Here is a 14,051-nt window from a genome sequence, read left to right as displayed (position 1 = left end):
GAGAAATTTTTGCACATTGTTCATCTGAAAACTTCTTTAATTGAGGGGGTGGTTATCAAACATTTAATTGTTGCTCTATCACAGCATCCCTATTTTACTTAATTTAGCTTCAACTATTCTAAACATGCTTTGTGTTTTGGGTCTTATTTAGAGGACAAAAGATCTCACCACAAACTTTGTGGATTTCTAGATAACTTTCCACTGAGAAACTTTGTCAGATTCACTGTCCCACATGCTCTTCATTTAACGATTATACCCTTAGGTTCCATATAGCTGTAAAACTGGCTTTTTAAGCATATGCATATTCATATCAGCAGTTCTGCGGCATAATGTGCTTGTTGAAACTTTGTGAAGGCATATCTGATGAGCAAGCTTAGTTGATTTGAGTAGGCAGGAGAATTTATTTATTTATTAATTTTTTTACGTAATGCCAGTGGGTGTTGGATAACTTTGTTTATTAAACTCATAAATTAAAATTCTGTCATTATTTACTCATACTCATGCCGTTCCAAACCTGTATGCTGTCATTTTTGTACTGTCTTTTATTTAGTTAGTTAGTTGGTTAGTTGCTTGTTTTGGAGTTTGACAGCCAGTGGTCAATGTGCACTGTCATGGAAGATCTATGTGAAAATTCTTTATAAAATAGAATTTTTGTGTATACCCAAAAAAATACAGGTTTGGAGTGACATCTCTGAGTGAACTGTTCCTTTAAATAAATTAAATGAAAAAAATAATCTTTATATAATTGGAGGGGGACCACCTAAGTGAAAAAAATGTTTGTTTTCTTGTAAGATTCAATAATAAATTGGTTAAAAAATAGTATCCCTCCCAGTCTGCAATGTGCCAGATATTTCTTATGCACTGTTTGTGTGTCTGCTGTTTGCGCTTGTATTGTCTTCACCACGCTTGCTTGTCATGCTAAAGGCAAATCACCTCGCTCACTAATCAGAGCAACCGAGACATGATAAGATCTTAGTAAATGCAAACAAATATGACCTCACAAACATTAATTATGAGAAGACAAATTAGAAGACCTGAAGAGTCAAACAGATTCAAACAGAATACCTGCAAGATTATTAATTGCCAAAACAGTTGGCATTCTTCACACGAAAGTGACTCAATCATTTACGTGGAGACTGTAGAGCAAATTCAGCACAAAAGTACATTATATATGGATGGTGTCCAGAGAATAAACAATACTAAATGGAAAAAGAACTGGAAAGTATTCTAATTGTTATTAGAAAAGCAACAATATTTGATAATACAGTAACACTTCACAATAAGGTTCATTAGTTAACATTGGTTAACTACATTAGTTAACATGAACTAATAATGAACTACACTTAATCTTTGTTAATGATAATTTCAACATTTATTAATACATTATTAAAATCTTGTTATCATTAGTTAATTATGCACTGTGAACTAACATGAACAAACAATAAACAACTGTATTTTTTATTAACTAACGTTAATAAAGATTAGTAAATACAGTAACAAATGTATTGCTCATGGTTTTTTTTATGTTAGTTAATACATTAACTAATGTTAACTAATGAACCTTATTGTAAAGTGTTACTGATAATACAACCAAAAGCATTCAAATATTTGCTCCGTATTGGTGAAGCTGACGAATAGTTCAGAGAATTATGTGAACTAAACAACTTCACCTAAGAGTAATAATTATACACTTTTGGAATGAAAAGAATGACTGTACAATAAGTCAGTTGAAATGTGTAGTGGCCCTTCAGAAATGCTTCATAATTGCTTTTTTTTTATCATCATGACATGAGTTCTAAGAAGACACGGATTCTAAGAAGTCAGCACTGAAGATATGTCAAGACAATGATCACCTGATTTTTTCTTCTCACAAACTTCTGTTAACTTTCATTCACATTTGAATGACAGTTATTTCATTTTAACACATGTTATAAAATATGTATGTCAGTACTTACAAAATATAACATTTAACTGTTGTAGAATTGCTACAGCAGGCCTCAATTAATGTGTAGACTACAATTTACCTAGCAATGCAGCAAAATGATAACTATGCTTGAACAGTAATTAATTCCCATGCATCTAAATTACCCCCAACCCCAAATCGCCTGCAGATCCTGGTGTTCACTTTGCTGCTGGGCTGGAAGACTGCAAAGCTATTGTGGGAGAGGCAGCTGAACTGGTCTGCAAACTCAGCAATGCTGAATGTAAGGGTGTCTGGTCCAAAGATGGCAACGAGGTATAAAGATGCCATGTTATATATGTATAAATAATATGTAGGGATGCTCTGATCAAGATTTTTGCAGCTGATACCAATGAACATTTTAACAAACAAGGCTTATGAAAAAAGCTATCCATATTAGGATGTTCTGGCTTATTAAAGAGCCTACAAGACTTAGGACCCTATTTTAACAATCTAAGTGCATGGTCTAAAACGCACGGTACACTTAGGGCATGTCCGAATCCACTTTTGCTAGTTTAAGGCCGGGAAAAATGGTCTAAAAGTGTTGTCCCTATTCTCTTAAAGAGTAATGGGTGTGTTTTGGGCATAACGTGCAATAAACCAATCAGAGTCTCATCTCCCATTCCTTTTAAAAGCCAGTTACGCTTCTCTAGCAGGGGAACTAGCTCTAGCTTTAACCTCGCTCACAAGCAGACCATCTACAGGAAAAGCCAGATTCCACCAAAGCATTTTTTATTTTTATGCACACAATAATAATCTTTTACATTGTAATCCTTTTATTTTTAATATGTGGCATGTTTGTGTTCTGCTACGCAAGTAATAAGCAGAGTGTACATGCATTGTGCACCCGCATAGGCGCGTATTACTAACATGCTCTTTAAATAAAAAAGCAAATACTGCACCATTGACTTTAGACCAGGTTTCAGTGGTTCAGTGACAAAGTCTATTTCAATTGCCTCAAAATAGTAACACGCCAACAAAGTGCCTGAACACACCTCATTTTCAGACCAGCACGCCCAACGTGGAGCAGGACGTGAAAATGATAACTGCGTCAGGCTGAAACTAGCAAAAAACACTTGCGTCGCAAGTCGCCGCACTGCGCCGGGTGTATGATAGGCCCTTAATGTCAAAGCGAACATAATTACAACACATAAGGTATATTTAAAGGTGCCCTAGAATTAAAAATTGAATTTACCTCAGCATAGTTGAATAACAAGAGTTCAGTACATGGAAATGACATACTGTGAGTCTCAAACTCCATTGTTTCCTCCTTCTTATATAAATCTCATTTGTTTAAAAGACCTCAGAAGAACAGGCGAATCTCAACATAACACCGACTGTTACGTAACAGTCGGGATCATTAATATGTACGCCCCCAATATTTGCATATGCCAGCTCATGTTCAAGCATTAGACAAGGGCAGAACGTCTGGATCTGCACAGGTGAATCATCAGACTAGGTAAGCAAGCAAGAACAACAGTGAAAAATGGCAGATGGAGCAATAATAACTGACATGATCCATGATAACATGATATTTTTAGTGATATTTGTAAATTCTTTCTAAATGTTTCGTTAGCATGTTGCTAATGTACTGTTATGTGTGGTTAAAGTTACCATCGTTTCTTACTATATTCACGGAGACAAGACTGTCGTTATTTTCATTGTTTAAACACTTGCAGTCTGTATAATTCATAAACACAACTTCATTCTTTATAAATCTCTCCAACAGTGTGTAATGTTAGCTTTAGCCACAGAGGACTATCAAACTCATTCAGAATCAAATGTAAACATCCAAATAAATATCATACTTACGCGATTAGACATGCTGCATGACGAACACTTTGTAAAGATCCATTTTGAGGGTTATATTAGCTGTATGAACTTTGTTTATGCTGTTTAAGGCAGTCGTGAGCTCGGGGGCGGGGAGCACGAGAATTTAAAGGGGCCACAACCTGAATCGGTGCATATTTAATGATGCCCCAAAATAGGCAGTTAAAAAAATTAATTAAAAAAAATCTATGGGGTATTTTGAGTTGAAACTTCACAGACACATTCAGTGGACACCTTAGACTTATATTACATCTTTTGAAAACATGTTCTACGGCACCTTTAAACATTGTCCAAAATGTGACTGAGGACAAAAACAAATAGGAACACTGCAACTCCTAGATTTAGGTAAGAGCAATGAGAGACTGTTAGGCCGATACCGAACGATCAGAGCATCCCTAATAATATGATTTATGGTATGTGTGTCTGTCTGTAGTCATTAATAGAACACATACACACTGTTTTTGTTTTGTTTTGTTTTTTTACATTTCACTGTAGATTACTGGCACCACTGAGGGTATAACCATCAGTAAAGACGGAGTCACTCACAAACTGAAAATTGCCAAAGTATCGGAAGAATTTGCTGGAAAATATCGATTTGAGGCTGATGGGCGTAAAACCGAATGTGTGATTGCAGTTGAAGGTTTGTTTTCTAACATTTTCTAATTTGTATTTCATATGCGCATGTTCTAAATTTCACGTTTATACTTTTTAAAATTCTATTTGTGTTAAGATCCACCAAGATTCAATGCCAAGGAAATTGAAGTATTTGCAAAACCGATTGTGGTCAAACACAATCAGAAAGCCACCTTTAAAATTCCATTTATTGGCCGTGAGCCATGCAAAGTTCAGTGGTATAAAGATGGTGAAGAGCTCATGCCAGATTCTCACTGCAAGATTGAGATTTCAGAGGGTGAAAGTCGTCTGCTTCTCACCAAATTACAGCGTAAAGACACTGGGGAGATCAAAATCAAAATCAAAAATGAGTTTGGCACAGTGGAAGCCATTTCTAACCTAGTTGTGCTTGGTAAGTAAAAAAAAACCTCACTAATAAAACAGGCTGTATTTTTAATAATAATGTAGCACACATTGGTAACAAGTTTGTATACCATTTTGTTCAACATATACCAACATATATTGTAAAACATACCAAAGTTCAACTATTTACCTCATTTAGATAAGCCTACCCCCCCACTTGGACCTCTGGAGATTGTTGAAGCAACTTCCAACTGCATCGAGGTCAAGTGGAGACCACCAAAAGATGACGGTGGTTGCCCTATTAAAAATTACATACTTGAGCGCAACCAAATTGGACGCAACACATGGAAAAAATTAGGCCAGATCCCAGGTGAAGCCCACTATAAAGACACTGATGTTGACCATGGAAGGAGATACTGCTACCGTATCAGAGCCCAGACTGAAGAAGGCACCAGTGAACTGATGGAGACGGAGGATGTGCAGGCTGGCACTAAAGGTGACTTACTAAAATAATCTCTGAGAGAACTTTTGTGCTATTCAGTCACCATCCAGGCTATTTCAGAAGGTCAAAACCTGTCAACTGTCTTCCTTTCCAGCATATCCTGGTCCGCCGTCTGCTCCTAAAGTAGCCAGTGCCTTCAAAAACTGCATCAACCTGACATGGACTCCCCCAACCACCACTGGAGGAACCAATATTTTGGGTTATAACTTAGAGAAACGCAAGAAGGGCAGCAACTTGTGGGGCCAAGTCAATCCACCAGAGGAGCCAATACAAGGTTTGTTTCTCAAACTTTTACACAAGTTGCAATGAACTACTGTCTGATAGTAATGTTTTACTTCTCAATTACCCTCCACAGCAAAGAAATATGCTGTAAAAGATGTAGTTGAAGGAATGGAGTACGAGTTCCGTGTGTCTGCCATCAACATATCTGGAGCTGGTGAACCAAGTCACCCCTCAGAATTTGTGTTTGCAAGAGATCCAAAAAGTAAGTAATTTCTCAGGTAGCTCATTATCTTCAAAAAGAGAAGAGGAATTCAGTATTCTCAAGGCTGTGCATTTCAAAAAATTAACCATGTTCTCCCATCAAAGATATGCAAAAATTGTGTATTTAGGTCGGAATTTTTGGACTCCAAAATAAGCTAATTTGAACTCCTCTTGCACTCCTCCCTATTTTCTCTTATAATCTTTCAACATTTTCTCATACAAATACTTTTGTCTCAATTTCCTATCAGAACCTCCTGGTAAAGTCATTGACCTTAAAGTGACTGACTCCTCCTACACTACTTTGTCCTTGTCTTGGACTAAACCAAAGGAAAACCCTGGGGTTCAGGATGAGGCTAAGGGGTACTTTATTGATATCAGGCCTGCTGAGAACCCAGAGTGGGATCGATGCAACTCAAATGCCATCATCATGAACTCCTACACTGTAAAGGGAATGAAATCAATGGCCATGTATTGGGTTAGAGTGATCGCCGTCAATGAAGGTGGAGAGGGAGAGCCACAAGAGCTGGACAACTACATTTTGGCTATGCCTCCTCCAGGTGAGTAGCATCACCTCATCTATGGTCAGCAAGGCAAATTGAGATAACCTCATTTTCCATCACTGTACTGGATATATCACATCACTAACGTAATGTTTTTTTTCTTAGTGAGACCAAGATTCACAGATACTAAGATCAAGAGTTTCATGGTGGTCAGAGCTGGAAATTCTGCACGATTCAACATCAACTTTGAGGTAATGGGCAATACAAAAAGCATACTTTAGGGTACGTTTATAGTAGTCGAAAATTCAAATATTCAATCTATAATTACTATTCGAATTTGACTCTGTTGCTTTGCTGGCCATAAATGCAGTGAATCAATGATAAATCCCAAGCATAAAACTCACAGTTATAACTAAATGCACTGGGTGTCACTGTGCAGCGTTAACAAGTTGATTGTATTTGATCACAGGACATTGTCGTCTGCCTCGTGAACTTTGGAATTACTTACGTCATTTAAAGGTACAATATGTAAAATTTTTGCAGTAAAATATCCAAAAACCACTAGGCTAGTGTTATATATTTTGTCCAGCTGATTACAAACAATATCTCTAATGTGTTCAACTACTTGTAAATCATGAGAAAATTCCCATTCTAAACAGTGACACGGGGCAGTGCAGTCGCCTGTCAATGACGTCAGTTACCTTTGTTACCGCCTACTGACGTGGAAACCACATGACAACAGTGCCGTGGACAAATGCGGAAGTAGTGTCTAGCGTCCAGTAAACCACTAGCTTGCTTCAAGCAGTTCCTTATTTACTTCTTGCACGTTTTATGGTGGATTGTGTTACTTATTTATGGAACATAATTACTGTTTACCATCTGCCGCTGGTTCTGTCGACAAGGACAGCTCCCGTAAACTCATGACCGGAAAAGCGGAAGCGGCGCCGGCGCCGGCGACTGAGTCATAATAAAAGTCCCGCTGCTCGTGAGGCGTGTGTTGATCAATCGCTCCAGCTCCTCGTTCAGCTCCCGCAACACTCGGTACTGCTCTGCTTCATACTACAGTAACGTTAATAATCGCATCTACGAACATGAGTTCTTCCAGACTCCAATCCCTATTCTTTTGCACCGTCCGTTGAGATGGAGACCACATGTCCCAAGTTTCCGCTCTAAAACTTGGCATCATCAAACTACGCCTTTGTTTTGAATAGGCTTCTAGCGACCTCTAGCGGAAAAAAAATATCACAAATTGTACCTTTAAATAAATGAATATTTAAATATTTGGTTTTTATGAGCCCAAATATTTGAATACAATATTTTTGAACAATGCCCATCCCTAGTTTACACGACAACGATGTACAGTAAAATGTATTGAAGACAACGCTGTCAAAACGATCCCCATTCACACAGATCTGCAAAAACGGCTAAAACGTTATATTATGCATGCCAGGTTAGTAGTTGGCGATGTCACTTTGTAAGAAAGACTACATGCCTGCGTACATACACATTCTTTTACAGAGCACTCACGCCAAACGCGTAAACTTCCTGTAAACTAAACGTAATACTCATGTGCATGCCATCACTGTTTTCACAGATCCAGGTTTTTGTTTTCACAGAGATTATAATAATATAGTTTTCAAAAACTTGCACTTTGAAACATGTTTTTAAAAGTTTTCCATTTTTAGTTGAAAATGGTATTGTGTAAAAAGCCCCTTAGAGACCAAACCAGGGGTGTAGCAACCTTTATCACTATATGATAAATAAGTTTGTCTTATAAGTCACTTTTTGAGAGACAATCATTATATACTGCCTGTGGTGTGAAGGGAAAAAAATTAAGTGCTGTAATGCAGAATCCAGTCACACATCCTTGATTCCTTGATCAAAAATGTACTGTTGACTTGCATCAGCAAATCAATTGGGACTACAGGCTGAATGTTATGTAGCCTAATTAATATCCATGAGCTAGGCTATAATGTGCTCCCTCTCCATACTTTTCAGATCTTTCCTACTCCCCTCAGTAGAAGTGCATTTGCCACATGTCTGATACATTTTCTATATTACTTTTTTTTACAGGCTTCCCCTTGGCCCGATGTCATCTGGCTTAAAGATGGTGTTCCTGTGTCCAAACGTGTCACTATTAGTAATGCTGAGGGAGGCTCTCAGATCCTGATCCCATCTGCAGAGCGTTCCGATACAGGAATCTATACCATCGTAGTCAAGAACATTGTGGGGCAAGAGACCTTCAGTATTGAGATTAGAGTTACAGGTAAAATGAGGGAACCGGTGTATGTCTGTGAACCTGTTTGTATCATCTTTAAGATACCATCTTAAATCATTTATACATAGTATGTGATTTCTGTGCCACTACTGTAGCATCACCAAACATACAGAACTTTAAAAATATGTGTTCCTAAATGGTACCAGTCTGTCACTGGTTGAAAAAGAGCCATGCCCCCAATTCACACCATTGATTAAGCCATGTTGCTATTTTGGGATGGTCAGAAATCTTAAGCAAGTAGAGCAATGTTTTGTAAGTACTGTAATCACAGAGTGCTTATACTTTTCCGGGAAATCATCTTATTAGTGACTGATAGTCCCTACATATTAAGCAGGGCCAGTAGAAAATATTTTAACAACAAAAATTCAATCAACAAAAAAGAAAAATGTACACTACCATTCAAAAGTTTCTTATGCTCACCAAGGCTGCATGTATTTGATCAAAAAATACGGTAAAAACAGTAATATTTTTATAATAAAAATAACTTTTCTATTTTAATATAATAAAAACAATTTATTTCTGAGATGGCAAAGCTGAATTTTCAGCATCATTACTCCAGTCTTCATTGTCACATGATCCTTCAGAAATCATTGTAATATGCTGATTTGTTGCTCAAGTAACATCTCTTATTATTATGTGGAAAACTAATGCTTAATATTTTTATGGAAACATGAGATACTTTTATCATTCTTTGATATATAGAAAAGAAAAGAACAGCACGTATTTAAAATAGAAATGCAAAAATCTTTACTGTCACTTTTGATCAATTTATTGCATCCTTGCTGAATAAAAAATGTCATTTCCTAAAAAAATACTGAACTCAAAAGTTTGAATGGCAGTGTAGATTTGTAGATAGTTATAAAAATTATATGCTCAACCACGCTTGCTCTGTAGAGGAATGTACGTATAATAGCCTTGATCTGCCAGTCCTGATGAACTACTGATTGTTTTGGTGTAGACGAGCCAAAGCCCCCAGGTCCCGTAGAGTTGGATGAGAATGTTCCAGGCACAGTGACAGTTTCCTGGGAACCATCCCCAGATGAGAAACGCGATGATCGCCTGCATTACACGGTGAGCAAGAGAGACTCCAGCAAGAGGACCTGGCACACTGTAGCAGACCGTATCTTCAACAACCGTTTCACAGCCTGTAACATCATGCCAGGGAGAGAATACCAGTTCCGTGTGTACTCCAAAAATGACATTGGCCTGTCTGTCCATTCGGAGTCACCAAAATGGCTAATCACGTGCAAGAAAGGTTTGTGATGTGGGGAGTGATTATTCATGCAGTCATTTTATAAAAAGTAGATTATATTTTTCCTAAATGCAAATAATGATAGATAAATATAACACAAAGTGATGGACGATAGAGTTGGCTGAGTGGTTTTTAACTGTTTTTTGCTTCAACACCCAGATTTTACAGATTTGGGCATCTGTAAAATTCTCAACACAGTACCAAAATAGCTGATTTCTCCTCCCTTTAATTTTTTTTTTTAAAGTCTATTTATTTTGCTACCCTAACTCTACATGGTTACACTATATGGTTAGTTGCATTCTATTATTTGTTGTTAGCATTGTTTTCCCCCTCTCGCAACCATATCAGACCTGTAACCTGTTTTTGGATTGCCACCACCCGTTGAGAATATGCGTTTTTTGTTCTTATGCAAGTTCTACCACTAGGGGGTGTCTGTTTACTGTAGACACTCTGCCTGCAGATACACTACAATGTGACCCTTCACCCACCCAGGGGCGTCACTAGGCCCTTTTTAGGGGGGCTTCAGCCCCCCTAAACTTCTGCCCAGCCCCCCTAAAAAAATATTTGATTAATAAATATTTGATCGCTTCAGTCCCCTTTAAAAAAAACTCATTTGAAACGGCGGCAAGCTGCGTCAAGTTTCGGCTCCTCCTCTTATCTGAGTCTGCTTGGATTTAGCGCATTTTTCAATCTGCAGGGGCGCCGAGCAGAGCGAACATCAGAGAGCACAAGGTGTGTGTCGCGTGTGCGTGCATTTATTGATAGATTGCTATTATGCTATGATATTACATCTGCATCGGTGCAGTTCTTTGTCATAAATGCATTGCAGTTTACATAATGTAATGTTACTGGAGCATTGGGAGCACACGGGACGGTTCATCCAATACAAATACGTTTCGCTGCGTTCACCTTCAGCCCTTGTGTGATAGTTGTTTTTTATTCCTACAAAAATGAAGTGATTAACACCCATGAAAACATACTTTAGACAGTGGTGGACAGTAACTAAGTATTTTTACTTCGTTACAGTACTTAAGTACATTTTTCAAGTATCTGTACTTTACTTCAGTATTTTTTATTTTTAGCAACTTTTACTTTTACTTCACTACATTCCAAAGCATAAGATCGTACTTTTTACTCCACTACATTTCATAAAACATGTCGTTACTCATTATTTTAAATGGAAGAAATTATGACATGCTCAGAGACGTTTCGTGCACGAACTGATTCTTTTCAATCATCCTGTTAAATCGGTTCACAAATCACATCAACAATTCATTCGCGAATTGGACTGATCGTATTGCAGCTGTTATCGAGTCAACAAGTTACTGATTCAATGATCCGTTCAAAGCGACTCTCCAGTAAATGAATTTAAAAATCTGAAAATTAGCCAAGAACTGGGGGATCCTCTGAGTGCGTACATGTCTGATGGTGAAAAGTAAGTCAGCCTACTAATGTTGAATTTTAGGATTAATTATTGTAACTGAAAATCATATTTAGGTCACAACTTTCAGTTGTTTTTGAACTAAATCTGCTGTAAAGGGCGATCTGTTTAAGCCCACTGACAAGTCCACATCAATGTCTACAGATCGCGATTTCGATTCAAACAGATCAAATCACATTTTAAAACTAACTTGGTGCTTCAAATAACGGTTTTGTCAATTACATCGTTATGGCACTAGGAGGCGACAAGTGACTGTTAAAATGTATTTGACAATGAATGATTCATTCAAAAGATTTGTTTGTTTAATCCACTAATGATAAAAGTGAAGTAGTTATGAGTGAGTCATTGAATCATTCATTCAAACCCATTTTTTAAATAATTAAATTAATTTGTCTGCAGCAATTAATATTTTGTCCTCTAGTAAATAATTATAGGCTATTTTGTTAAATTGTCTATTCAGAATCGTGGGAGAAGCATGATTTCTATTTGAAACAAACAAACAACAACAACAACAAAAAAGAAACAAAAAGAAACCTTTATTCTCATTTTATCAAGAATCGTGCAACTCTAACACAAATAAAAATAACACATGCACATTCATCTTCCCCCTTGCTGCAATTTTTTAAAATGTTATGTATTTAGCCATATGTATCTTTGACAATTCATAATCATTCATAATTATTTTGAGCAATAGGATTATATAAAATATATAATATAATATTAAATTAAATTATATAAGTGGCCTATATAAAATTACAAAATAAACATTCATCAATTACTTTTTTACTTAAGTACATTAAAAATCAAGTACTTTTGTACTTTCACTCAAGTTAAATTGAAAACGAGTACTAAATACTTTCACTTGAGTAATATTTTATTATACGTATCTGTACTTTTACTCAAGTACTTGATTTGTGTACTTCGTCCACCACTGACTTTAGATTCAGAAAACGATCATGATTTATTTTAATTTACTTTTTACAATTACAGACATATTATAATGCATTTTGACATTACATTATGCAGCCATGCACAGAAATGACACACATCATTGTCTGAAAGCACTAGATGGCCCAGAGAGAGAATGTGGAGTTATTTTGTTTTGTATTATTAAATATAGTTTTGTATTAAGTAATAATGAATCAGGAGGAGTGTAAAGGGATTTTTGATTTTCTTGATTTATACTATTTATACTAGATTTGTACTTGATTTATAGAAGTGGCAAATTGATAATTCATGTTGTTATTTTTAATAAATAGAAATAAATATAGAACAGATTAATCATATTGCCAATAGACAATTACATTAATACATGGTTTGTCTATATTCTTAATGATTATTAGCTGGTTAGTTAAAATACTTAAAATGAAATCAATTTTCATGGGGTGACTTTATGAATATCCAACCGTATTGTTGATTATAAAGGCTAAAAGGCTAAAAAACTAAAATAATTTATATTTCATTGTAGATGGATATACAACATTTTTTCTTGTCGTGCGGGAGTACGTCTGCAAATGAGCAACAGTCAGTCAAATAATATTTTTTTAATCATACCCTTATTGGGGGCTGAGCCCCCCTAAAATCAAAATCCTAGAATCGCCCCTGCACCCACCCACTGACATGTGAAGGTCACAGCCTTTATGAATTGATTTTAAATCCTGCTCCTTGATCTCTTGCAGAAAAATTCAAGCTGAACATCCCAGAGTCCAAGACCTGCAACTTAGAGAGGCCTCCGAAGTTTATGGTCCCCCTGAAAATCCACACAGCCCCACAAGGCTACGAGTGCTACATGAGCTGTGCCGTGAGGGGCGATCCTGCTCCCCACATCACCTGGTACCGCGACAACGTCAGCCTCAACACTAACACCAATTACTTAATAACTAACACCTGCGGAGTGTGCTCCCTGCTCATTCTCAGGGTTGGACCCAAAGACATGGGAGAGTATAAAATCATCGCCGAGAACCCGCTGGGAAGAGCAGAGTGCTCTACCAATCTCACAGTGAGAGGTAAGGGTCTACATGAAGAACGCCTCACTGGATGAAAGTTACACCATTAAGCACCAGATGACAGCTGGGTTTCCCAAAGCTCAGTACAAACTGTACAATTGTAGAAGTCGTACTTTATCTCTAGACAAGTTTCCCAAAAGCATCATTACCTTCTTAAGTACCATGTGCTCTAAATCCTCAGATCTTGTAATGATTTTTAGTATTAAAAACTGTTAACTTTTATTAAACTTTGCCTTACAAAAGCATCGTTTTTTTCTACATGTATATTTAGTAATGTTTAAAAGGTTAGTTCACCCAAAAGTCAAAATCCTGTCATTAATTACTCACCCTCATGCCGTTCCAAACCCATAAGACTTTCACAAGTTCACACTTACATATAATTAAGTAAAGGTTATGCGTATTTGGCGTGCTGTCCAGGGGGAGGGCTTCGAGCTCGAAATTTTGGCCCGAACTCAGAGTACTCCCCCCGGTTGTGATAAGAATAGATTACTAGAAGTGAGGAGATGGGGTGGTGGAGAGATGTTGATAAACTGTTCATGGGGTATGTCTGCCTTATATATACCTCTTATCATTAATTGAGTTGATTAACCGAATGTGCTCCTCTCGTGTTAATTATCTGAACGTGCTCCTCCCGAACTTTGTTAATAAAATATCATTTTGTTCATTTTCAGAACACAAATGAAGATATTTTTAATGGCAAAACATAAAAGCTCAACCAAACCTGAATAACACGCAAGAACAAACCTCTTGCAGAAACTCAAATGTGCTACATAACACACGAGAATGAACCTCATTGGTTACGCAGCATGTTTGAGGTTTGTTCT

At 36.9% G+C, this 14,051-nt stretch overlaps 1 protein-coding gene across 5 annotated transcripts in view; it reads left to right on the top strand.

Annotated features, from left to right (window-relative positions):
* LOC137011566 (immunoglobulin-like and fibronectin type III domain-containing protein 1) overlaps positions 1-14,051 on the top strand; it is a 39,391-nt gene that overhangs the window by 23,404 nt on the left and 1,936 nt on the right. For all 5 annotated transcript variants that reach the window (XM_067374501.1, XM_067374500.1, XM_067374502.1 and 2 more), the window contains 11 exons: positions 2,112-2,236; positions 4,286-4,430; positions 4,521-4,814; positions 4,965-5,261; positions 5,362-5,541; positions 5,623-5,751; positions 5,999-6,307; positions 6,416-6,501; positions 8,324-8,516; positions 9,487-9,783; positions 12,901-13,227. In XM_067374501.1, the coding sequence (XP_067230602.1) occupies positions 2,112-2,236; positions 4,286-4,430; positions 4,521-4,814; positions 4,965-5,261; positions 5,362-5,541; positions 5,623-5,751; positions 5,999-6,307; positions 6,416-6,501; positions 8,324-8,516; positions 9,487-9,783; positions 12,901-13,227 (2,382 nt within the window). The remainder of the gene's footprint in view (positions 1-2,111; positions 2,237-4,285; positions 4,431-4,520; positions 4,815-4,964; positions 5,262-5,361; positions 5,542-5,622; positions 5,752-5,998; positions 6,308-6,415; positions 6,502-8,323; positions 8,517-9,486; positions 9,784-12,900; positions 13,228-14,051) is intronic.

Source organism: Chanodichthys erythropterus, chromosome 21, assembly GCF_024489055.1.
Source record: "Chanodichthys erythropterus isolate Z2021 chromosome 21, ASM2448905v1, whole genome shotgun sequence".
Taxonomy (NCBI): Eukaryota; Metazoa; Chordata; class Actinopteri; order Cypriniformes; family Xenocyprididae; genus Chanodichthys; species Chanodichthys erythropterus.
Note: the sequence above shows the minus strand (reverse complement) of the source record. Positions and strands in the feature narration are given on the sequence as shown.